General features: G+C 33.7%; 1 protein-coding gene across 2 annotated transcripts in view; it reads left to right on the forward strand.

The window, feature by feature from the left end:
* The window catches only part of GLRB (glycine receptor beta), a 112,561-nt gene that overhangs the window by 65,867 nt on the left and 19,341 nt on the right, over positions 1-27,353 (forward strand). For both annotated transcript variants that reach the window (XM_043971047.1, XM_043971046.1), the window contains exons 7-8: positions 5,605-5,745; positions 14,322-14,474. In XM_043971047.1, coding sequence (XP_043826982.1) covers positions 5,605-5,745; positions 14,322-14,474 — 294 coding nt within the window. The remainder of the gene's footprint in view (positions 1-5,604; positions 5,746-14,321; positions 14,475-27,353) is intronic.

Genomic DNA, 27,353 nt, shown 5'->3' on the forward strand with positions numbered 1-27,353 from the left:
GTCATGGCAATGCTCTTCTAAACCTGGAAGTTGTAGAGGAGGTGCTTCGCTGCACTGGCAGAAATAATTTCTTTACCTGGAGAATTCCCTAAACCATATTAAATAAATAGTCTGTCTCTTTCTCCATTCTTTAACTACCAAACACAAGATGAAAATGATTTAAATCTGGGATAGCCATGTTATTGGATACAACTGGGAAATAAACAAATGTTAAAAATAATGCCAATATAATAGATTGAGTCCCATTCAGAAGTTCAGTGTTATATTTATCAGTGACATTTGCCTTTGAAGTCACTAAATATTTTAATCAAACTGAAAGTGCTACAAGTCACTATATCATTCCAAGGAATACATGAATGGTTACTGATTTTTTTCCTACAGTATGTAAGGTATTCTGCTCAATATCATGCATATCCTGGCTAGACAACATACTTTACAGACTGTGGTTCAGTGATTATTAAATTTTTCTTTGTAATGTGCTGAAATGAAACTTAAAATTGAGCAGTTATTTTTTTTCTTATTTTAGAAAAGTTCATCCAGCTATAAAAGGAAAATGTCTTCATATGTTTCCAAGACTGTGCATTCAGTATTTGATCCTATTCCCAGATACACCCAAGGGTAGTCTTGAGTAATCTGTATGTTTGAGAGATGAACAATAGAGTCTTTATGTTGTATGCTCTAAGATTATACTGGATTCTTGAGTTATGTCAGCATTGCATATCTTCACCATCTGTGCTTTAAAATTCTGAAATCCTGCTGCCATTAAACAAAATATCCAGAATATACCCATTTACTGGGTTGTTTTTGTTGTATTATGATAGCTATCCCTATAGAGTTGGGTTTAGTTTTGTGTTTCTCAATTAGTGAGTATTTAACTACTTCAACCAGAAGACCGATTGACAGCTGCTACCTTGATTTTCCAGGGAGCAAATTGAACAAACATTTTTTTTCCTCATTCACGTCCTTTAAGCAAGTCCTTTTGAATCTTTTTGTCCACATCTGTCTTCTAAAAGTATTTTGAGGGGGGGCACCTAGGTGGCACAGTAGATACAGCACGAGCCCTGGATTCAGGAGGCCCTAAGTTCAAATCTGGCCTCAGACACTTGACACTTACTCGCTGTGTGACCCTGGGCAAGTCACTTAACCCTCATTGCCCTGCCCCCCCCAAATAAAAAGAAAAGTATTTTTTTTGCATGTGACAGTGACTTTTCAGATAATATTTGATCTCAGGCATGTAATTTCAGTGATCTAAACATATTTACTGCATGCATGAAGAGGAGACACAAATCATGTGCCTATTGAAGTTTATTTTTTTTTTTTTACCTTGGTGGTTCTCCACTTGAGCTATGCCACCTAACACAAGGAAAGAATCAGTGTGGTTATTCTTTAGCTGCTGGGACAGCAGAGCAATGAAGATCAAGCCCTGGCCAGTTAAGCTGGGACTTTTGGAGTCTTCAGGGGAGTGATGCCTGAGTAGTGTGTAATTTAAGATTCTAAATGTGGATTCTAATCTGTTCCCCCAGTTTTGGGGGAAACTGACTAAAATCACTGATAAAACAAGTTTAGGTTTTTAAGGGTTTATTGGAAAATAGAAAGAAAAAGATTGCGAACAGAATTCCAACAGCCTGACATTCCTATCTTTCCTCAAATTTCCTGTGAAGTCCTCTGCTGCCACCACCATCCAGTCAGGAACCCAAAAAGCCCCCGAGCCCTCCGCACAGGCTCCCTTTCCTCCTTCCTGTCTCCTCCCAGACCATAGGAGGCTCCTCAAGTTGATTGGCTGGTAGCCTTGATAGACAGCACCCATGAGCAAATGTCATTTCCTGACGCCAAGGAAAAGCCACAATGCCTCTGAGGCATTTTCCTCATGGTGGAGCTTTCCCACAGCAAGTCTCCAGTAGGTGGCATCATTCCAATCATTACAGTAGGATGCTGCTTGTTTTATCTTTCTTTTTCCACAAATGCGTGACTTTTAGGAAACTGGGGCTTTTTCATTCAGACTTCTGTCAAATAGAAAGAGCTCTTTGCTAGTGGCTAGGGGAGTTGGCCTTACTGAGTATTAAGGAGTCTCTCTGTATAAGGATGGTAATACTGAAAATCAATTATTAACTTGTTCTCTCTCTTTTGCAAAAAATATTATCTAAGACTGTAAGTTATGGATGAGTTGCAGATACTTGTTGATTTAAAGTATTTCCAGAGTGAACATTTCTTACCCAGAATAAATCACCACTTCAGAGCCCCAGAACCCATGAATGACTAGCTACAGCAGTGTGCAGATTAACTGGGACAAAGTAAAGTGTTAACATAAAGTATACTTTATACATCATTGACAAATTTTTAATATGTAATCTTGTGTTCACATTATATGAATTACTTGTGTTATGCAATTTGGCACTGAGTTCACAACATTTTTACACATATTATTTAATTATCATTTAAAAATCACTTTTTTATCACATTAGATATTAAATATATCTTTGAGAGTCAATTTTCCCAAATCCAGCCTTGATGATTGCCCAAAACTTTTTAGTAGGTTTTAAATAAGTGAGTTACAAGACTTTTACCCCCCAACTTAAAATTTTTTTTATTCAATTAATGAGCATCTAATCTCTCTCCTTGTGTGTCCTTTTTTATTGCTCCTTTTAAGATCACCATAACATAAAGATTTTTTCCCCAGGTCTTCCATCTTATTTGACTATATCCTTCCTTATCTTGGGATGGAAATATGACCCACTGGAGTTTCTCCTTCAATTTTCTAATGCCTATTTGGTCAGATTTGCTTCTTAGATTGTTGTTGAAGCTGTGAGAGGAGCTGAGCTGTACTTGTTTCTACTACTAATATATCTTGCAGAGTCTCTTCTCAGGCTTTTTAAGACTGTTAATCTCCATCTCTTTGATAAATTTCTTAATCCTTCATTCCATGTACCATAAGGCAAGGCCTTTTTATTGTAGTAGCCCATCTCTATTTAGAACTTTGTATAATTCCAGAGTAATTATGTTTCATTGTATATAAATATATTTCTTAGATTTAATCATTCTCTCAATGGGGAAAAGATCTACATGCCACCTAGTCACCAAAATTTATTGCGGGGGAAGCAGTATGTTTTACTAATGAAGATACATAAATCTTAAAGTTCATCTGGAATGCTTACAACAGTTTGGCTATAGTCTTAAATGAAAAAGTGGATTTCAGCATTGAAAATTCCTCTTTCCCAGTCTTTAGATCTCCATTCTTTGTATTTTCTGGCACATAATAATTTTTCTTTTTCTTCTTCATAGTAATGATCAGCAATTTTTTAAATTTTATTTTGCTGTTATTGTTCTGGTGTGTGTTTATGTGTATATATATTTTAAATACCAATCTTCTCTCTATTCTTTCAGTCTTTGCAGCAGTGCAAAGGAATTAGTAATAAAATAACCTGTCTCATTGATAAATCCCTCTTTGCTTGTGGTTTTTTTGGAGGATTAATTTGGTTCTTTTTCAGTAATTATTTGCCAGTGCTTGGGGGTATTTTTTTTATTTTTGATCATACTTTTTTTTGTGGTTTGGTACAACTGATTGTATTTCATCGTGAACTTCAATAATCCTTAGACTATTTGATTTCCTCACACCAACAGCCATTTTAATATCCCCAGAAGTTGTTGAAATGTGTTTCTTAAGAGTGACAACTTTCATGAGATTCTTCAGAGTAATACCTCTTTAAAATACAGAATTAAAAACACACAATAAGAGAACAGGGAAACACATGTATATAGCATGAAATCCAGCACTCAGTTTATGGAGACCTAACTATATGTAACACGTCCAGGTCATATGTAGTTTCATCTGGTCAAGGTTAGATATTTTGAGTCAGTTTAGTGTCAGGAGAAGTACATGTGTAAACATTGCTGCCATATACTGAAAGCATATCAAAAGTATTATTTCCCAAGGAATTCACACGGCATTTTGGCAACTTACTGTGCATCCATACACTTTCTAGTTTTTAGTTAGTGTAGCTAGCTCTAGCTCTCTGGTATAGGAAGACTGTGCAAGCACTGGTCTCTCTTTCTATGTACCCTTCCTCTGAATTTCCTGAGAAATTCTAAATCTCAGATAGGAAATAACCCCTAGGCTATTCAAAATAGGGTTGGAAACTTTGAAACATAGCTGGGAATTTTTATGTTTTCTAGAGTCACTGGTCACAGTGAACTTTCTATGAAATTGTCTTAGCAAGTTAATTTCTTATTTAGAATTCTATTACAGGGGCACCGGCCCTGGATTCAGGAGGACCTGAGTACAAATCCAGCCTCAGACACTTGACACTTACTAGCTATGTGACCCTGGGCAAGTCACTTAACCCCTATTGCCCTGCAAACAAAACAAAAAAACAAAACAAAACAAAAAACAAATGGATTCTATTACAGACACTCTAGATGACATTGAAATATTGTCATTTTTATAAAGCTGGAATCATACCTTTAGAAAAATACTTATGTATTCATTCTTTTTCTGAAGTGAGGTGTTCATCTTTTACTCAAATAAAAAAAAACTATAAAAATTGTAAAGTTTGCTTTCTAATGTCTTTGAACCTTCAAGTAAATCTTATCTAGGGCATCCCACCTTTAAATCCATATTCATGCTCTTGATGATCATGATCAGTAGTCATCTTTGAATACAAAAGAAAACTCTGACTTTGCCTGTCTCAGAAGCTTGAGCCGCAGCACATGGGCAGCAAAGGTGATTGCAGCAAATATAATGACACCTAGATATATAATAGTTTAAATGAACTAGTTATTCTTCCTTTGTACAGTTTAAATACTGACACTTTTATGGCCCCTCTTTTATCTCATAATGACATTACCTAGGATGAGTCTTCTGTAAGTTCCATATAACACTAATGTTGATCTGGGAATGATAAAAGGCTGCATTACCATAATTATGCAGAGGTTTTTTTTTAAACGTAGATTGTATGATTATTTTTACATAATTTATAACACATTTATGGGCCTGGAGTTATATAATGGTATAAAATAATTTAGATCTAGCAAAGATAATTTAATAGAGATAATTTAGTTTATCACCTGCTCACCTTCCCCTTCAAAGGAGAACAAAATGAGGCCCAGAGAAGTTATATGTGACTTGATCAAGGTCTCATAGCTAGTGACAGAGATGGGCCTTGAAAACAGGTCTTATCATTCTGAGTAATGGACTCTTTCCAATATACCATAACTCAGTCATGACATATGTCTACACATTCTTTTAAGAGCCAATTGTTTGGGTAGGTAGGTGGTGCAGTGGGTAAAGCATGAGCCCTGGATTCAGGAGGACCTGAGTTCAAATCTGGCCTCAGACACTTGACACTTACTAGCTGTGTGACTCTGGGCAAGTCACTTAACCATTATTGCCCCACAAAAAAAATAAAAAGCAAAAAAAAAAAGCAGAAAAAAGAGCCAATTGTACAAAGGAAAGTGCAATAATATTATTTTATAACTTTGGTATGTTAAAATTTCAAATAATCCAGAGGGAAAAATAAGAATCAAGGTTATGGGCATGATATGAAAAAATTAATTTTTCTGATGTACATAATTCAAACTAACTTTGTGTTTGTTTCTTTTTTCATAAAGTTGGTTATACAACGGATGATTTGCGGTTTATCTGGCAGTCAGGGGATCCTGTCCAGTTAGAGAAGATAGCTTTGCCACAGTTTGATATTAAAAAGGAAGACATTGAATATGGTAACTGTACCAAATACTATAAAGGCACTGGTAAGTAATCTTTAGGATAAAAAGGAGACTCTATTCAGTGACACTGCAATTTAGTTGTAATATTGATTAATGAGCAAGGGTAGAATAAAAGAGAACTTTGCAAAATTAATTTGAAATAGCTATACGCTGGTAATATTCTGATTTTGATAAAAAGATATTTACTAAGATATCTTTGTACCTCTTAAAATCATGGCAGTTACACTATTGATACTTACCTTTCTTGTGTACATTTTCTGGATTTGAAATATTGGGTAGAAATCTTTAAATTTTATGTGCTGAAAATGTAGACTACCTCACCCTGAGTAAATTTCTTTTTTCCAGTGCAACCAAGAAATGCCATTTCTGGGAAGACCTCACTGGGTAGCAAAACATTATTGGAAATGTGAATGTTATTGAGATTATTTTAATCCATAAAAAACTCAAGCATTGATTTATTTTGCAGGCTTGAGGGTGATGGGTAATATGCATGCTTCATTTTGAAAAAAAATGGTTCTTGTTGCTATAAAGATTTTTGTATATATAGTTCCTTTTCATTTTCCTTTGATCTCTTTGGGGGGGGGGTTCAAAGAGTACATCCAGTTTTATAGCTTTTTGGCCACAATTCCAAATTGTTCTCCAGAATTGTTGTACCAGTTCACAACTTCACCAATGGTTCATTACTACACCTATTTGTCCTTATCCCTCCCAGCATTTGTCATTTTCTGATAGGTATGAGGTACCCCTCAATATAATTTTAATTTGTCATTCTCTAATCAATAGCAGTTTAGAATATTTTTTCCCATACAACTAAATAGTTTTGATTTCTTCTTCTGAAAACAGCCACTTGACATTTTGTCAGTCGGATATCACTTATTTTTCTAAATTTTAATATTTTCTAAATTTGTCTAAATTTCTAAATTATGAAATTATAAATTTTATAAATTTGTCTTAGTCCCCTATACATTTGATAAAAGAGGCCTTTATCAGAGAAGCTTACTGTAATTTTTTATTTATATTACTTCATTGTCTATAGCACCTTTTATCAACACAAAACATTTTAGAATAAGGATTGGAAACCAGTAAAGTCAATTTACCGTTTTAATACAGCTGAGCCTATGTCACAAAGAAGCTGATCTGGTAAGAGTGAATTGACCTCATTTCTTAAATTATGTCTAACATTGATATAAATGAAAATACATTACTCATTTGTCAGTGTTCTCATAACAAAACTATTGTTATTCAGGAATTGAAGTACCTATTTATATAGGTTCAAATAAACCCTGTAGACAATTCACCACCTGTATGGCCCTGGGCAAGTCATGTAATCTCTGTTAACCTCAGTTTTGTCATGTGTAAAATGGGGATTATAATTATAACACCTCCATTTTGGGTTTTTGAGAAGACCAGATGAGATAATAATTGTAAAGCACTTAGTGCCTGGCACATTGTAGACAGTATATAAATGTTAGCTATTATTACAAGTAATAGAGGGACTTCTACATCCATATAAATGGTCATTTTGATTGTTGCATTAATCTTAATTTTTTTTTAATTTTAATTTTTTTTTAGTGAAGCAATTGGGGTTAAGTGACTTGCTCAGGGTCACACAGCTAGTAAGTGTTAAGTGTCTGAGGCCAGATTTGAACTCAGGTACTCCTGACTCCAGGGCCGGTACTCTATCCACTGCACCACCCAGATGCCCCCTGCATTAATCTTAATAAGTGATTCATTTTTTAAGTTTAAAAAATATCAGGGCAGCTAGGTGGCACAGTGGATAAAGCTCCAGATCTCAATTTAGGAGGACCTGAGTTCATATGTGGCCTCGGACACTTGATACTTACTAGCTGTGTGACCTTGGGCAAGTCACTTAACCATCTTCCCCCATCCCCCCCAAATTATCAGCACCATATGTGATCTAGAAATTATACTGAATATCTTTCAGAGTTTATTATAAAATTAGAAACCTAAGTTCTATACAACAGTAATGTTGATGTAGTTGGAGATGATTAAAAGGATGGACTAACACAGTGATATCAATGTGTGCATGAACTCACATGCCAAACTGCCTTGTGCAGCCAACAGTAATTAACTTTGCCTATGATATTTAGAGTAAACCTAACAAATTCAGTATGTAGTTAACTTGGGGGGAAAGTAGACTTAAATATATATTGCTACATTTTTTTTTTTTTTACTGAGGCAATTGGGGTTAAGTGACTTGCCCAGGGTCACACATCTAGTAAGTGTTAAGTGTCTGAGACCGGATTTGAACTCAGGCACTCCTGACTCCAGGGCCGGTGCTCTATCCACTGCACCATCTAGCTGCCCCTATTGCTACATTTTAAAAGAAATTAGTTGCATCTAATATAAATAATATAATATATAATTTATAAAATTATATCTTACTACAATATAATAATGTCATATGCTAGATGAGTCACGTTCCAATTTAAATGTTGATTTCTAATCTATTTAAAATATCAATTTTGTTAATTTCAAATGATTATCTAATAATTTAACTTAAAATATAAATTTAAAAGGTACCTAATTTTTATACCACAACCATTTTTAGTTTATCCAATGTTCTACCATGAATCCATCCTTGTAACAAAGAAAAATTTATCGAGTATGTTCAGAACCTAACCCTCCCATCCCTAACTCTCTACTGATAGGAAGAGAGTATATTTTCTTATCTGTTTTCAGGAACCTATGTTACATTATATTTAACCTAATACAGCTGCATTTTAGTATTTTACATTTATATTAATGTAGCTATTGTGTATATTTTTCTGCTTCTGATTTACTGTGCAGTTTTGTATTTCTTCCCATTTTTCTGAATTTCTAATGTTTTTTTGTTTGTTATTGTGTAATAATATTTTATTACATTTTTTTATACATGGCTCAGGCTCCTTTAAAGGCTCTAACCTCACAAAATGTGCTCTCTCTCTCTCTCTCTCTCTCTCTCTCTCTCTCTCTCTCTCTCTCTTTCTCTCTCCTCTCTTTCCCTCTCTTTCTCTCTCCCTCACACTTACTAGCTAAGTGACCCTGAATAATTCATGTCCTGTAAATTTTTCAAATTAATTGGAAGAAATCATCAAATTGATCAGAGAATGATATATTACACATTCATATATGACACCTACATATGGTCACCTACATATTTTTTTTGCAACAAAGAGTGATGCTCTGAATATCTTAGTATATATGAAACATGATGTTTTATGTCCTTGAGCATGGGTACTAGGAATGGATTAAAGGATATTAATTGGTTTATTGAACTTTCTCAAATAATTCCAAATTGTTTTTCAGAAAAGTTAATCTAAATTCTCACCAACACTATATTAGTGTTCCTGTTTTCCTAAAGCCATTACATTATTTACTATTTCCAAATTTTTAATCATATGGTGAGCTTTCATAAGCATGAAGTGAAGCTTCGGTTGTGGGAATTTGCATTTATATTGTTATTTATGCTTTGAAGCATTGGTGTATACCACTGTTAAGCTTGTATTTCTTTTAAAAAGTGCTTGATTATTTTCTTTGACAACTTATCTATTGGTTAATAACTCTTGGTTTTAAAAATATTTTTCACAAATCTTTATTAATGCTGGACATCAGACTTTTATCAGATATTTCATACAACATTGTCCCCCACCTACTTTCTCTTCCCATTCTAGTTATATTGATATTATTTTTCCAAAAGCTTAAAATTTTTAATAATAATAATATCTCACATTTATATAGAAGTTACCATGTACTGGGCCCTGTGCAAAGCACTTTACAATGGTTATCTCACTTGATCTTCATAGTCACCCTGGGAGATAGGATTTGTTTTTATCCTAATTTTACAGATGAGGAAACTGAGGCAAACAAAGATTAAGTGATTAGCCCAAGATTATATAGTTAGTAAGTGTTTGAGGCCAGCTTGAACTCAATTTCTTCCTGATTCCAGGACTGTAATGTTTATCTACTGTGTCACCTAGCTGTCACATTTATATTATGAACAATCATTGATTTAAAAATATAATTGTGCTTTCCTTCCATCTTTATTTCCTTATGATTCCTAAACCTTTTCCCCACATCTTCACAAACAAAAGGTGCCTCCTTTGGTTCTCTTACTTTTGTCCCCTGAGGTATGCTTATTTTTTGTAAGGTACACAAAATGGCATTGTTTTCATAAGGCTGATTACTAAAAGTTCCATTATAATAATTGTATTGAGAAGATATTTAGATGAAAATAGAAACTTTGAAACTGATGAAAATGGTGCCTTTTAGGATGCTTTCATATCTGAGTATAAAAACATTCACAGAATAAATTATCCTTCATTTAAATTGAATGGCACTCTTTAAGTTAAGGAAATTCTTTATAACTTACACATATTATAATTTCTCTTCTAGGGAATGAAAGAGTAATTTTAAGAATTGATAAAAAGGGTCCACTAGGCAGTGAAGTGGATAAAGCATTGACCCTGGATTCAGGAGGACCTGAGTTCAAATCTCCACTCAGACACTTGACACTTATTAGCTGTGTGAACCTGGGCAGGTCACTTAAACCTCATTGCCCTGCAAAAAAAAAAAAAAGAATTGATAAAAATACTTTTAATAATAGTTTCACTTTTTAACACCATAGAGCATGACTTTTTTATATCAGAAAAATAGATACCATCTTTCTGTTGATATATTTCTTCATAGATGACCATTTGGTACCATGAGCTAAACATTTCAAACATTTGCCAATCCTTTATAACATATTTTGTTTCCTTTCATGTTGAAGTTTGGATATCATCAGTGAATGCTAATGTATAGATCAGAAATGATGCATAGCCAATGTCATCAAGATTATCTCTAGAAAAGGGAAATTATCAATTGACCACATGGATACAGTGCTGAATATAGAGTTTAGGGCAAACAAAGCAAGCAGATACAGATGCTGAGTTTATATTTTAAAAGGAACTTCCCCCAGATGGTATTTTTTGAAATGTTGAATTAACTTCATTGATGAGGATTCAGTCTGCACCTGGAAGCAAAAGGAAAAAAAAATACATCTTATGTCATATAGCATTTTTCACTTAAAGTGAAAAATTTTACTAATTCACTAAGTAAATCTGTAATGTATAAAAACGATCTGTGGTGAGTAAACTGATGTAAAATTTTATATGGAGCCCAACCCAATGGCGTTAAAGTTTACTGACTTTATATCTTATTTAGAAAGAAAGAAAAATCCCTTCCCATCTAAAAAATCTTTAAGAATGTTTTCTTTTAAATTTTGAAGATATTTTAATATAGGTAATTGATAGGTATGAAATTTGAGAAACTATTATAAGCTGTTTGAATGTAAAATCAAGTTATGATGCAAAAATTTTCCATTTTTCCTGGAGGCATTTCTTCATTCTCAAATGAATTGTCACTGCTACCTCACTAGGTTGGATCAATATTGAAACATAAAGCTGGGGTACTTATTAAAGTTGGGAAAAATAATGTCTATAAAAGCTAGACTACAGGGGAAGCAATATCAATTAACAAGTACAGTATTTTTAGATGGTGGACATGTTTTCTCAAGTTTTAGAGGAAGAATACTCATGTGACAGATTTATTTTCCCTCCTATTAGTGAGGCCAATTTTCCCCCTTCATTCTTTATTAGATTCTCTGAAATTAGATTCATGTTTAAAATCCTTGAATTTGAAATTGACTTTAGATTCATTAAAAAAACTACTAAGAATGGTTAGTAAACTCGATTTGACTAGTCTATAATTTCAATAATTAGCTGAATATATATTCTAAATCTTTGTCTTGCTCACTCACTTTTTTGTCTTTCTTTATCTCTCTCTGACTCTATCTTTTTTTCCTCTCCCCCCTCTAAACATGGTATAAGTAACAGGAAAAGATCTAATGCCAGGATCTAGCAAACGTTTCTCATAAAAATTTATCGACTAAATCACTAAAATATTCCTCTTTATACTTTGCTGCTGAAGTCATCCAGGTACTCACCCACAAGAATCTTCGATGAGTGGTATACCTTGTTTTAAATATCTGGCTGCAATCTGCCTCAAAACAGATTTTTATCAAAATTGTCATTCAACTTCCATTGAATGGAATGAAAAATAAGTCATTTCCAAATAAGCAACATTATGAAACAATATCTAGAAAATCTGATGCCACTTGAAACAATGTAAAATTCATTGGGGGTAGCACAGCATTATGCTTTTCATGTTTCATATACAAAAGGTGTATGGGTAATTATATGGAACATAAAATGCCATAATAAAACAGAGGCAGTTTGAAATCTCATATAGGAAGTACAGGATCCCTTCTAAGCTTGAGTAATGGGCACCCTGAAACTATGATATATTTTAGAGATGTTCCACATGATTGACAATTACAAACATATGTTGTGGGTTTATCCAAGGGGAAGAAAATTTGGGTGTGGAATTTTGTATATAACCAGTTCTATAAAGAAAACCTCCACATTTCCTTCTTCCTCACAGCATACAGAAGAAAATTTTAGAACAAGAGTAGTACAACAACTAATGATGGCTACTCAAAGTCCCAAACTCTTAATGTCTTCTTAAAATTACTTATAACAACAACTATAATATTAAGTGAAATAAAAGACACTGTTATCACAAATTTAATTAATTTTTAACTTAATTTATCTCTCAGTATAAGACCCTATCAACTTTAATTCTTAGGCATGGTAAAAGAAGGTTATTTAATCAATATGTATTCTATTATGGGACAGTTAGGTGGCACATTGGATAGAGAACTGGCACTTATGTTGGGAGGACCTGAGATCAAAGCTCACTTCATACACCCCCCATTTCCTTAAACATTTGGGGCTATCTCCAGTTATCCTTATTTATATATATATATATATATATATATATATATATATATATATATATATATATATATATATATATATATATATATATATATATATATATATATATATATATATATATATATATATATTTGCCATTAGAAGCAGATGACTCTGGAGGAGAGAGTGAGTTTGGTGACTTTGCACAGCCCTCCTTTACTTAAATCCACTTCACTGCAAGTCATGACCTTACCTCCTGATGTCATGGTTCTCTTTGTGAATGAAGGACAAACAACAACAACATTTTAGTAAGCCAATATGAAAAAAAATGCTTGGAAAGTATTGAGACGTTTCAAGCAATAAAGACTTCAGGACTATTAGAAGAAAAATTGGAGAAAGAAGAGTCAACATAAGAAAATTTCTGTTTTGGGGGTGACAACTCAAAATTTGTTCTCAACACATTTTAAATGTTTATTATATGAGATTAGGCAACCAAACTGATAAATAAATTGCATCCAATTTATGTTATTTTATGTAGAAAAATATATTAATTTGTTAGTTTAGTTTTAAAACAATGGGCTTGACATTTTTATTTGAATTATTAATAGAGAAACTATTTGAAAAATATTCTCAAGTACTTAGCAATGCTTATTTTTTATCAAGTGTTGTAACAGCATTTATGATGCTTCCCTTTGACAGCAAATGCTGGTTATGAGAATGCCAGAAATTTGTAATTAACTTCCAAGGTTACTCTTCAATAGGGCACAATTATTTGACTCTCCAGGAGTTAAAATCCCATTTCTTCACTGTTTTAGACTTTCCCTGCATTCATTTTAGCAAATTTCCATTTCCAAATTCCATCAAATATTTTATCCTGAATTTGGGCATGTCATAGGGGTCCACAAGAAGGAGAGGATTAGGGATACTTGGGGTCACATGCTTTCATTATAAGACCTTTCATACTTTGTATTTACTCATTTTTTCTCATTATTTGCTGATATTTGCATTCAAGTACCTTAATTAACTTTCTTTTCCATTTTGAAAATGCACTTTTGAATTTTGGACCTTTCTGATAACTCTGGGGAGCTTCTCCCCAAACCCTCCCACCTCCACACAACCAGATTGACTATATAGCCTATCTCTGATGTTAATCCAGTAGCATTCCTCTGATTTGCTATTCTTTAAGTAGCTATTTCAGGTCATTTCCCCTGGGTAATACCCATGGGTAATAAAAAGACTGAAACTCCATTTCTGATTCTCTGAAAAAAGACCTGTAACTCTAGACATTGAAATATTGTAGCAGCATGTGATGTCTGTTTCTCAGTGTCATGGTCAAGTTCTGAAAGGTCAGAAGACACTGGTTCTACATTGTGATGATTTAACTTATATCTAATTATTTTCACTTCTTGGAAACCTTTTTAAAATGTTTTCACTTGAAGGAAATCTTTTGGGGAGTTGGGCATGGTGTGTGTGTATGATGATTTGCTTTTTTGTTTTGAATCAAATAAATCATAATGACCTGTAATCAACAAGTAAAGTGGCTTCATTTGAATATTACTGATATTTGAATATATTGCTTCTTAATTTTTAATTTTTGGTGAGGCAATTGGGGTTAAGTGACTTGCCCAGGCTCACACAGCTATTAAGTCTTAAGTGTCTGAGGCCAGATTTGAACTCGTTTCCTCCTGAATCTAGGGCTGATGCTCTATCCACTGCACTACCTAGCTGCCCCAGAATATATTGCTTCTTAACAACTTATCACATACATTTCTTTCCTGAAAGGCTATTACACATGTGTGGAAGTAATCTTTACACTGAGAAGACAAGTGGGATTTTACATGATGGGCGTCTATGCCCCTACTCTGCTCATTGTGGTCCTGTCCTGGCTATCATTTTGGATCAATCCTGATGCAAGTGCTGCAAGAGTGCCATTGGGTAATGTAGCCCCTTCCTTATTTACATTTTGTATTTATAGTCTTTGAGGTTTTGTTTTCCCTCATTCAGGTATGTGGAAACAAAAAGTTTGGAAACGGATTAAAAGCCAGATCCATCTAAGATTTCTTCTGACCTAATATTTTGCTAGATTTTTACAATGTACAACCTATTCTCTAGAACTAAAGCACTTTGGAAATCTTTCAAATAATTAGTGCAGTATAAATAAATACATACTATAAGAGTCGCAGAATTTTAGAATAGAACATAATAGCAGAAATAATCTATACTAACTTCCTCTTTTTGATTTATGAGGAAACTAATTTCTTCAAAGGGGAAATAGCTTCCCATGATCATAGTGGTAAACTGGAGTACAACCCAAGTCTCCAATTTCCATATATGAAGGATTTTTCTAGATAACTAACACATACATTTATAAGTACCCTAACTACTTAAAACTTATTAACTGTTTTGATAGCAGTCTTTCTGTAATAACTATGGTGCATTCATTCCTATCTTACTAAGTGAAAGGTGCTGGAAATAAATTAAATTTTTTGAATGATTCATGGTCATCCTTTTGAATAAGTGTATACTGCTAAGATTCAGCAATGTGCTTAGGGTTTTTGAAATAGCATTATTTGTCTATCCTATAATAAAGAGTCTCTGACCGATGTACTTTTATGTCTTGTTTTTATAAGAGGTAGAATTGCCCCTCTGAAAAATACTGGAGCTTTCCTTATTGACTCCTTTGTGACTACTAGTGGAGCTATATTCTGTTTTCCCTCTCCTTATAACTATCAACTATTACCATGATTGAGTTGTTGCAGATGAATTTTCTTCATCCAATCCTTTTATATTATATTCAGTCCATTGTCTCGTCACCACGAAAGTTTTATTTCCTTTCTTTCATTTTTTAAATGTATTTTTATTTTTGTTAGATGTTTGCCAATTACACATAAAACATTTAAAAAATTGTCTAAAATTTTGAATTCTAAATTCACTCCCTTCCTTCCTTCCTCCCCTAGTTCTTGAGAAGGCAAGGAATATAATTCATGCAAAGTCATGCAAATATATTTTAATGTTAGCCCTGTTGCAAAAGGAAACTAAAAACAAAAATTTAAAAAAGGTATGCTTCAATCTGTACTAAGATTTCATCAGTTCTCTCTCTACAATTCGATAGCATTTTTATCATAGGTTCATTGGAATTATTTTGGGTCATTGTCTTGTTTAGAGTATCAAAGTCTCACAGCTGGTCATATTTACATTTGTTGTTACTTTGTATAATGTTCTGGTTCTACATACTTTTCTTTGCATCAGATCATATAACTCTTTCTAGGTTTTTCTGAAACCATCCTTCTAGTCATTTCTTCTAGAATAGAAGTATTCCATCACTATAATATACAACAAATTATTCAACCATTCTCCAATCACTGCACATCCTGTTTCCAATTCTTTTTAACTTCATGAAACAAAAATTATGCATTTTATTTCCCATGATCTTCTCTACCTCTTGTTTGGTCATACACTCTTCACTTATCCATAAATATGAAAGGTATATTTTCTCTCATTTACTTATTTTGAAAATGTTATTTATTTTATTTCTAAGTAATGAAATAAAACAAGCATTTCCATAACACAGTAGAATTAAAAAAGATGATTGCACATGAAGCTGCTCCTTTGCTATTCCTTTTAAATATATAATAGTCATCACAGAAATTTATTTTCTCACTTTTTCTTCCCTCCCCCTACCCTTGCCCTACAGATGGCTACAAATAGACACAAATGTGTGTATATAAAATTATTCTATACATACTTCTTGTTATCAGTTCTTTTTCTGAATGCAGATAGTGTCTTCCTTCATATGTCCTTTGTAGTTAATTTGAGTATTTATAATAGTCAAAATTACTTAGTTGCTCAAAGTTATTCTTAAAACAATACTGATGTCACTATAAAATGTTCTCTTGGTTCTGCTCATTTCACTTTTATTTCATTAGAGTCTATCCATGTTTATTATTTTTTTAATTAATTAATTTGCTAATTAATTTTTGTAGGGCAGTGAGGGTAAAGTGACTTGCCTAGGGTCACACAGCTTGAAAGTGTCAAGTGTCTGAGGCCAGATATGAACTCAGGTCCTCCTGAATCCAGGGCCTTGTGCTTTATCCACTGTGCCACCTAGCTGCCCCAATCCATGGTTATTTCTAAATCAATAAGCTTATCATTTGGAATAGCACAACAATATTCCATCAATAGTGTTCCCCAATTTAGTTATATAACCCTTTATATTTAAATCATTTATCCATTTTGACTTTATCTTGGTATACAGTGTGAGATATTGGTCTATGCCTTATTTCTTTCAATCTGATATCTAGTTGTTCCAGAATTTTGGGGGGATCAAATAGTGAATTCTTACTCCAAAATTTTGGACCTTTGGGTTTATCAAACATCAATTTACTATGGTTATTTATGGTCATCATTTGTTGTGTACCTAGTCTATTCCATTGATTCACCGCTCTATTTTTTAGCCAGTGCCAGATTGTTTTGATGACTATAACATTTCAATTTAGTTTTCAATCTTATACTGCTAGATCACCTTCCTTCAGCTTTTTCTCCCACTGATTCTTTTGATCTTTTGTTTTTCCATGTGAATTTTGTTATTCTGTTTTTCTAGCCATATAAATAATTAGTAGGTTGGTTGTTTGGGCACTGAAAAGGTAAATTAACTGAGATGGAATTGTAAATTTTTTTTTATATTGGCTTGGCCTACCCATGAGCAATTGATATTTCTGCATTAGGTCTGCCTTTATTTGGGTGAAAAATATTTTGTAATTGTGTTCCTATAATTCCTGGGTTTATCTTTGTAGATAGACTCCTGAGTATTTTATATTATCTACCATTATTTTATATGGAATTTATTTATCTCTTTCCATTGGGTTTTGTTGGTAGTATATACAAATTCTGATGATTCCTGTGGGTTTATTTTATGTTCTGCAAATTTTCTATATTTGTTAACTGTTTCATTTGGTTTATTCTTTAGGGGTCTCTGGGTATGCCTATCATCTACAAAGAGTGGTAGTTTTATTTTACCTTTATTTCTATTTCTCATATTTCTTTTTCTTGTCTTATTTCTACAACTAGAATTTCTAATACAATACTGAAAAATAATGGTGATAATGGGCATTCTTGCTTCACCTCTAATCTTATTGGAAAGCTTCAAGTTTATCCCCATTACAGATAATGTTTTCTCTTGATTATAGGTAGATATTGTTTATCATTTTAAGAAAAACTCCATTTATTCCTATGCTCTCTAGTGACCTTAAAAGGAATGAGTGCTGTATTTTGTCAAAAGCTTTTAGGGCATCTATTGATATAATCATATGATTTTTATTTTTTTTGATATTGATATTGTCAATTATGTTGATAGCTTTCCTAATATTGAAGCAGTCCTGATTTCCTGTTATAAATCCCACCTAGTCTTAGATATGATTACTCTGATATACTCTTATAATCTTCTTGTTGCCATTTTATTTACATTTTTTCATGCGTATTCATTGAGAAAATTGGTATATAGTTTTATTTTTATGTTTTACTCCCTCTCATTAAGTTATCAAATCAAGTTTGTATAATAAAAGGAATTTAGTATAATTCATTCCTTTCCTATTTAAAATAGTTTATATAGTAATGGGATTGATTGTTCCTTAAATGTTTGGTAGAATTCATTTGTAAATCTATTGAATCCTAGGGATTTTTTATTAGGGACCTCATTGATGTCTTGTTAAATATATATATATATATATATGTATATATATATATATTTTTTAAGACAGGGTTCTTTAAATATTATATTTCCTCTTCTGTTAATATAAGCAGTTCATATTTTTATAAATATTCATCTATTACACTGTCAGTTTCACTGACACATATTCAGAAGAAATAACTCCTAATAATTCATCTTCATTTTGGTGCATTCATCCTTTTCATTTTTGGTGTTGATTTTTTCTTTCTTTTAAAAAATAAACAATGGTTTGTCTATTTTATTGGTTATTTCATAAAACTAGTTCCTAATTTTATTTATTGGTTCAATGATTTTATTACTTTCAATTTTTATTAATTTCCCCTTTAATTTTCAGGCTTTCCTCTTTGGTATTTAATTGGGGATTTTAAATTTGTACTTTTTCTGTTTTTTTTTTTTTTTAGTTTCATGACTAATTCATTGATCTGCTTTAGAAAGATGTACACAGATTCAGTTCCAGACCACCATAATAAAGAAAATATCACAATAAAGTGAGTCACATGAGTTTTTGTTAATTTGCCAGTACAAAGAGTCGTTTACAATACACAGTAGTCTAAAATAATGCACATAAATAATTTATTCATAAGAATTCTATCCATCATCTAAACCTTTTGCAAATCATAATCTGTTTTGCTGATACAGCACCTTGTCTTAGTGTCAATGATTGCTGTATAATCAGAGTAGGTTGCTGAAGGTTGGGAGGGCAGTGGCAATTTCTTAATGTAAAACAATGAAGTTTGACACAACAATTGACTCTTCTTTTCACTTTAATGCTTAGAGGTCATTGGAGCTTTACTATTTCTGCTTTTCTGCATCTGGTTTGGGTTTTATGCCATAATACAAGGTTTATATTTGTGAAAGTGCCATGTAGAGCTGAAAATAAGGTATACTTTTTGTATCCCTATTCAGTTTTCTGTAGAGGTATATCATATCTAAGATTATATTCATCTCCTTAACTCTTTTTCTGTTTATAATTTTATTTTCCAAATTACATGTAAAAACAAATTTTGACATCAATTTTTAAAACATTGTGTTCCAACTACTCTTCCTCCCTCCTTCTCCATTCCCAACCCCCAAGAACTCAAGTAATTCAATATAAGTTATACATGAATAGTCATGCAAAACATCTCAACATTAGCCAGGTTGTGAAAGAAAACAAACTAAAACAAAACTTCAGATTAAGGAACTATAAAAAAAAATTATGCTTCAATCTGTTTTCAGATACCATCAATTCTTTCACTGTAGATGGACTGCAATCTTCATAAGTCCTTCAGAATTATATTGGATCACTGCATTGCTTAAAATAACCAAGTCCTTCACAGCAGATCATATTACCTTATTTCTGTTATTTTGTATATAGTACATTTCACTCTGCTTCAGTTCATGTAGGTCTTTTGAGGTTCTTCTGACAGCATCCTGTTTATTATATTTTTCTTTTGTTTCCTATAAAGTAATTAACAAAAAAGAATTATGTTTCAATCTGGATTCAAATACCATCAGTTCTCTCTCTGTAGATGGATTAAATTTTTCATAAGACCTTTGGAGTTTTCTTGGATCATTGCATTGCTGAAAATATCCAAGTCATTCACAGCAAATCTCACAATAATACTGTACTTTTGTATACAGTAGATTTCACTTTGCATCAGCTCATGCAGGTCCCTCCTGGTCTTTCTGAGAGTATCCTGTTCATCTCTTTCTTTAAAATAGTAAGCTACAATTATATAGTACTTCAAAGAAAGATTTCCTTACAATAAACCCATGAGGTTGATTATTGCAATAATAGTATTAGATGACTTTTACATAGGATTATAAACTTTACAAAGAATTTTCTTCACAATAGCCCAGCAAAGTAAGTACCATAGGGTTTGCCATTATCATCAGTCAATCATCATAACTGTTTAGCTCCATCCTGTTCCCTTCCCCTGATATTTTCTATTTTCTATCTTCTTTTGCCCTATTCCTCCTCTAAAGTGTTTTGCTTCTGATGGCCCCTCCCATGCTCTATCCTACTTTCTTTCATCCTTCCCTCCTTATCCCCTTCCCCTTCTACTTTCCTGTAGTGTTAGATAGATTACTCTACCCAATTGGTTGTGTATGTTATTCCCTCCTTGAGCCAACTCTGATGAGATTAATGCCTTTGAGCTAGTTCTGATGTGTGTAAGGCTCCTTTACTACCCCACTCCTCCCCATATCTCCTCCCACTCCATATGCCCTTTCCTGTTTCATGTGAGATTTTACCCCATTCTATCACTCCCCTATCCCTTGCCCCAGTATATTCCTCTCTCCCCTCAATTTTACCCTAAAAATGTAATCATGGGGAGGGGCAGCTAGGTAGTACAGTGTATGTTTTTAGCACTGACCCTGGATTTAGGAGTACCTGAGTTCAAATCTAACCTTAGACACTTGACACTTACTATCTGTATGACTCTGTGTAAGTCACTTAATCCCCATTGCCGCACAAAAAAATGTAATCATGGAGCAGGTAAGTGACATAGTGGACAAAGCACCTGCCCTGGACCCAGGAGGACCTGAGCCCAAACCTGGCCTCAGACACAAGACACTCATCAACCCTGACTACCCACTATTTCCACTTGAGTATATAGGTTATTCCCTCTTTGAGTCAATTCTGATGATAATAAGGTTCACTCACTCCCCCACTACTTCCCCCTCTTTTCCCTATCCTCCATTAGCTTTTTTCTTTTTTCCTTCATGTGAACTACCTCTCCCCAGTCAACCTGTACTACTCCCCCTCCCCCAGTACATTTCTCCTACCCCTCAACCCTATTTTAAAGATGTCATCATGGGTTAGCTAGGTAGCACAGCAGACAAAGCACCAGCCCTGGACCCAGGAGGCCTCAAGCCCAAATCTGGCCCCAGATACAAGATACTGCACCCGGTTTGCCCCACAAAAAACAAGGATAAACAAAAATAAATGCTTTACCGATATCATCCCTTCACATTCAGTTCAGACCTGTGTCCTCTGTCTAAATGTATTCCTTTCAGCTACCCTAACATTGAGAAAGTTCTTATTAGTTTGAAATATTTTCCCATGTAGGAATGTAAAGAGTTGAATATTTTAATATCCCTCATGATTTCTTTTTCCTGTTTACCATTTTATGCTTCTCTAGGGTCTTGTATTTGAAAGTCAAATTTTCTATTCAGTTTATATCTTTTGATAATGAATACTTGAATGTCCTCTTTTTCATTGAACTCCTATTCTTTCCTCTGAAAGATTACACTCAGTTTTGTGGAGTAGGTGATTTTTGGTTGTAATTCCAGTTCCTTTGCCCTCCAGAATATCATATTCCATGCCCTCTGCTCTTTTATGGTAGATGCTGCTAGATCTTGTGTTATACTTACTGTAGCTCCACAGTATTTGAATTCCTTTTTTCTAGCTGCTTGCAATATTTTCTCCTTGACCTGGGAGCTCTGGAATTTCCACTGTAATATTCCTGGAAGTTTGCCTTTTGGGATCTATTTCAGAAGGTGATTGGTGGATTCTTTCAATGTCTATTTTACCTTCTGCTTCTAGAATCTCAGGGCAATTTTCCCTGACAATTTCTTGGAAGATGATATCTAAGCTCTTTCCTTGATCACGGCTTTCACATAGTCCAATAATTTTCTTTTCCTTTTCTTTTCTTTTTGATGGTACAATGAAGGTTAAGTGACTTGCCCAGGGTCACAGAGCTAGTAAGTGTCAAGTATCTGAGGCTAGATTTGAACTCAGGTCCTCCTGAATCCAGGGCCAGTGCTTTATCCACTTTGCCACCTATCTGCCCCCAGTCCAATAATTTTCAAATGATCTCTCCTGGATCTATTTTCCAAGTCAGCAATTTTTCCAAGAAGATATTTCACATTGCCCTCTATTGTTTTATTCATTTAGATTTGCTTTATTGTGTCTTTGTTTCTCATAAAGTCACTTTCAGGTGTTCAATCCTAATTTTTAGGCAATTATTTTCATCAGAGAGCTTTTGTATCTCCTTTTCCATTTGACCTTTCAAGATGTTGACTTTTTTCATGACTTTACTGTACCACCCTCGTTTTGCTTTCCATTTTTTTCCCTCTGCCTCTATAACTTTATCTTCAAAGTCCTTTTTGAACATCTCTATGGCCTGAGACTAATCTATATTTTTCTTTGAAGCTTTAGCTGTACGGGACCTGATGGTGCTATCCTCTTCTGAGAATGCACCTCAATCTTCCTTGTCACTAAAGAAGACTTATATGGTTCACAACTTTCTCTGCCTGCTCATCTTGCCTGTGTTTTTCTTGACTTTTAGCTCCTTCTTAGTGTGGGTTCCTGCTTGTAGGTTATACTGTCCCAATCTTCAGGGGGTCCAAGGTGTTATGATTTAATGAGGAACAGTTTCTTCACTTGCCTGGCCTTTTCTCTGGTCTGTAGATAACCCCAGGTCAACTTGCTAATTAACCAGGCAGCAAAACTTTGTGTGCTGTTGATTGTTAGCTACAATGAACCTGCACCCATCGCTACCTGGGTCACCACCACTCAAGGTTTCTTCCTGGTTCCCAGCTGGGGTAGGCCATACAAATTCCCCCTTAGCTCCTGCATATACCCCTGTAGCTTCCCCACTCACCGCCAGCTATTCAGGCCTCTCACCAGACCATGAGATTAGTTCTAGAAGATGCTGGTGCTGCAGCTGATTTGAAGGCTCAGGGGTAAATTTGTCTGGCACAGCCTTATTGGGGTTGTATCTCTGTCAGCGTGATTGTGGGGCTGGATTCTACTCCCAGCCCAGCTCCCCCTCCTGCACAACTTCCAATCTGGAAAATAATCTCTGTCATCTTTTTGTGGATTCTGCTGTTTCAGGAGTTGTTTTCTGAGTGTTTGGAGGTTTGTTTGGAGTAATTGCTTCAGGATGTGAGTGTTTACAGCTTTTCCTCCCATCTTGTTTCCACCCTCTCCTTAACTTTTTTTCTTGTTTATTTTGTGATTAAATTTATCTACCTCTTAGAAGGGAAAATTGAATTCCCTTACTGGTATACTTGTACTGTGTATATTCTCCTGTAACTTAACTTTTCCTATAATAATTTTTGTATTCCATTTGGTGCATATATGATTAGTATAGTATAGATATTACTTTATTATCTATGGTACCTTTTAGCAAAATATAGTGTCAATGCTAATCTCTTTTAATTGTGTATATTTTTGCTTTTGTTTGTCTTAGATCATTATTGCTACCCTTTCCTATTTTACTTCAGGTGAAGCATAATAAATTCTGCTACTTTGCCTTTTTTGTATTCTACATGCATTTCTCAGTTTCAAGTATATTTCTTAAAAACAACAGATTTTTGGATCCTGGTTTCTAATCCATTGTGCTCTCTGCTTCCATTTCATGGGTAAATTCATCCCACCTACAGTTATGATTACTAACTGTTCATTTTCCTCCATGCTTTCTCCCTCCATATTTTCTTTTGTATATCTTTCTCTTTCTCCTTTTATCCTATGTCTCCACTAAAGTTTTTCTTCTCACCATGGCTTTCCTTTATACATCCTCCCTTTTCAGCCCCCATTTCTTCTATCCCCTTGCCTCCTTTTCATGTTGGATAATAGATTTCTACATACAACTAGGTGTGTGTGTGTGTCTGTGTATGTGCATATATATATATATATACATATACACACATATATACATATATTTTTATGTGTGTGTACACTCACATGTATATTTCCATTTTTGAACCAATTTAGATGATAATGTGGTGCAAGTGTTGTCCCCAATTTTCCCCTCCATTATAAAAGCTCTTTTTTATACTCCTCTTTTATGTGAGACAATTTCCCCCATTTTACCTCTTAACCCTTCTCCCAGAACATCTTTCTTTATCTCCCATCTATTTTTTATATCAACCTAACATAATCTATTCATTCATGAACTCTCTTTCTATGTAGAATCCCTCTAGCTTCCATAATAATGATAAAGTTCTTTGAATTTACATTCATCACCTTCTCATATAGAAATGAAATGGTTTAACCTTGGTAAATCACAGTTTTTATGATTCCCTTTTCATTTTTACCTTTTATGCTTCTTTTGGGTGTTGTATTAGAAAATCAGATTTTTTAATTTAGCTCCAGTCTTTTCATTAGAAATACTTTAAATTTCTCAGTTTCATTAAATTTTCATTTTTTTTCCATTGAATGATTTTACTCAGTGTTCCTGGATAGATTATTCTTGGTTGTAATCCTATCTTTTTTTGCATTTGTAATATCCTATTCAAAATTCTGCACACCTTTAACATGGCTTGTAATTCTAAATCTTGTATGATCCTGACTATTGCTCCATGTTATTTGAATGGTTTTTTTCTAGCTCCTTGAAGTATTTCCTATTTGACCTAAAAGTTCTGCAATGTGACTATAATATTCCTGGGAGTTTTCATTTTGGGATCTCTTTCAGGTGGTGATCAGTGGATTCTTCCCATTTCTAATGTACTGCCTGAATATATGATATTGAAGCTTTCCTTGACAATTTCTTGAAATATTATGTCTAGGATCTTTTTTTTCAGGTAGTCCAATAATTTTTAAATTATCTCTCCTTTATCTATTTTCTGTGTAAGTTTTTTTTCTGATGAGATAATTCAAATTTTATTTATTTTCTCATTCTTTTGACTTTCTCATTGTTTCTTGATATTACATGTACTCACTAGCTTCTACTTCCTCAATTTTAATTTTTATGGAATGATTTTTTCAGGGAACTTTTATACCTATTTTTCCATTTGACCATTTTTTTTCACTTTAAAGAGGCATTTTTGTCAGTGGATTTTTGTACTATTTTTCCATTTGGTCAATTCTCTTTTGGAAGGTGCTAGTTTCTTTGGTATTTTTAAAAATCTTTTTTTTGACAAGTTGTTAACTCTCTTAAAATTTTTCCTCCTTTGCTCTCTTTTCTTTTTAGTTTTATTTTCTTTGCAACTCATTTTGAAAAAGTTTTTTTTAGCTTTTCCAGGAATTTTTGTTGGAATTGTATCCAATTCACATTTTCTTCATTTGAGATGTTGTTTGTAGCCATTTTGAATTTATTGTCTTCTTCTAAGATGGTGTCTTGATTTTCCCCATTCACATATTAATATCATATGGTCAGGTTGTTATTATTATTATTACTATATTGTCATATGTTAATGTTCCTAGCCTTTTTCTTGATTTTAAATTTATGTTAAATTTGGGCTCTGTTCCCAGCATTGGGATTAGGGTACTGTTTCAAGCTTGAGACTTTTATTTTTGACTGTTGTTTTCGTAGCTAGTTGTTGGGGTTTGAAAGTTTTCCATGCTTCCAAAGTAGTGTGAGCTGGGGAGAGGCATGTCTCCTGTTCTCCTGTTCCCCTGCTCTCCTGTTGTGCACTCTGATCCTTATCCAGATGGGTCCTGATTGCTTGTGATTTAAGTTGATATTCTTCCTCAGGGTCCCTCCTCTTTGTGATTAGAAGTGATCCTCTTGGGGCAGCTAAGGTGGCACAGTGGATAGAGCACTGGCCCTGAATTTAGGAGAACATGAGTTCAAATCCTGCCTCAGACACTTAACACTTACTAGCTGTGTAACCCTGGGCAAGTCACTTAACCCCAATTGCCTCACCAAAAGAAGAAGAAGAAGAAGAAGAAGAAGAAGAAGAAGAAGAAGAAGAAGAAGAAGAAGAAGAAGAAGAAGAAGAAGAAAGAGGAGAAAGAAATAATAAGAAGTGATCCTCTGGAAGTGGGTATATGCAATGGAGTTCTCAAATAACTTTCAGTCCTGCATCCAGTGATAGAAGAAAGGCCACCTATAATCTTTCTGATCATTTTGCCAGGTCCCCTTACTGTCTATGGCTTAAGAGCTATCAAAGCTGCTATTGCTTCTGTCAGCACTACTTAGTCCCACCACTGTTTCATCCACATGGTTTATGGGCCAGGCTCTACCCCCATTTCTCAGATCTCTCCTCTCATCCTAAGTTATCTTGAGGTGACCTTTAGTTGACTCTGCCAATTCAGTATTCAATTTAAGACATTATTCTAAAATTGTTTAGAAAACAATATTGGGAGATGAACCACTCAGGCGAGTGCTTCTTCTACTCTGCCATCTTGGTTTGAAACCCATCCACTAGGTCCTTGTCAGTAACAGAAGGTTTCCAGTACACCTCTTTAAAGTTATCTTTTTGGTGATCTTTCATTGTTTCATAGTTCAAGACACTTCATGTAATAGTAATAGAGCCTTATTTTCCTTCTTCTTTACCTTGGCCCATACCCAGCCATTCCCCAAAATGTCCACAGTGGAAGAGAGCCAAATCCTGCCACCATGTACCAATTCTTCAATAATATAATTGTCATGGTGCCTAATCTGCCACTGTCATAGTTATAATTATGCAGTGACAATTAAAAATATATTATTGCAATACAGTTGTGTAGTACACTTCTATGTATAGCTGTGTGAAAATTTTAAGATATATTTTTATTTCAATTTTTTATTTAGTATTTTATTTTATTTCCCCTGATTTTATATAAAAACAATTTTTAGCATTCATTTTTAAAATATTTTTTTGAGTTCCAAATTCTCTCCTTTCCTCCCTCACTACTCCTTTGAGAAAGCATGCAATTTAATATAGTTTATAAATGTATAGTCATGTTGTAAAAGAAAACAGACAAAAAAGCCCTCAAGAAAAATAAAGTAAACAAAAAAATGCTTTAATTTGTATTCAGACACCATCAGTTCTTTCTCCAGAGATGGATAGCAGTTTTCATCACAAGTCCTTCAGAGCTGTTTTGGATCATTGTATTGCTGAAAATAGCTAAGTTATTCACAGCTGATCATCTTACAATATTGCTGTTACTTTGTACACATTACATTTCGTTTTCCATCAGCTCATGTATGTCTTTCTAGATTTTTTTTCTGAGAGCATCCTGCTCATCATTTCTTATAGTACAATAGTATTAAATCATAATTACATACCACAATTTATTCAGCCATTCCCCAATTGATAGGTATCTCCACAATTTTGAATTCTTTGCCATCAGAAAAGAGATGCTATAAATATTTTTGTACATATAAGTCCTTTTCCTTTTTTTTAAAAATCTCTACAGACCTAGAAATGATACTTCTATGTCAAAGAGGATG

The sequence above is a fragment of the Dromiciops gliroides genome, chromosome 6 (assembly GCF_019393635.1).
Source record: "Dromiciops gliroides isolate mDroGli1 chromosome 6, mDroGli1.pri, whole genome shotgun sequence".
Lineage (NCBI taxonomy): Eukaryota > Metazoa > Chordata > Mammalia > Microbiotheria > Microbiotheriidae > Dromiciops > Dromiciops gliroides.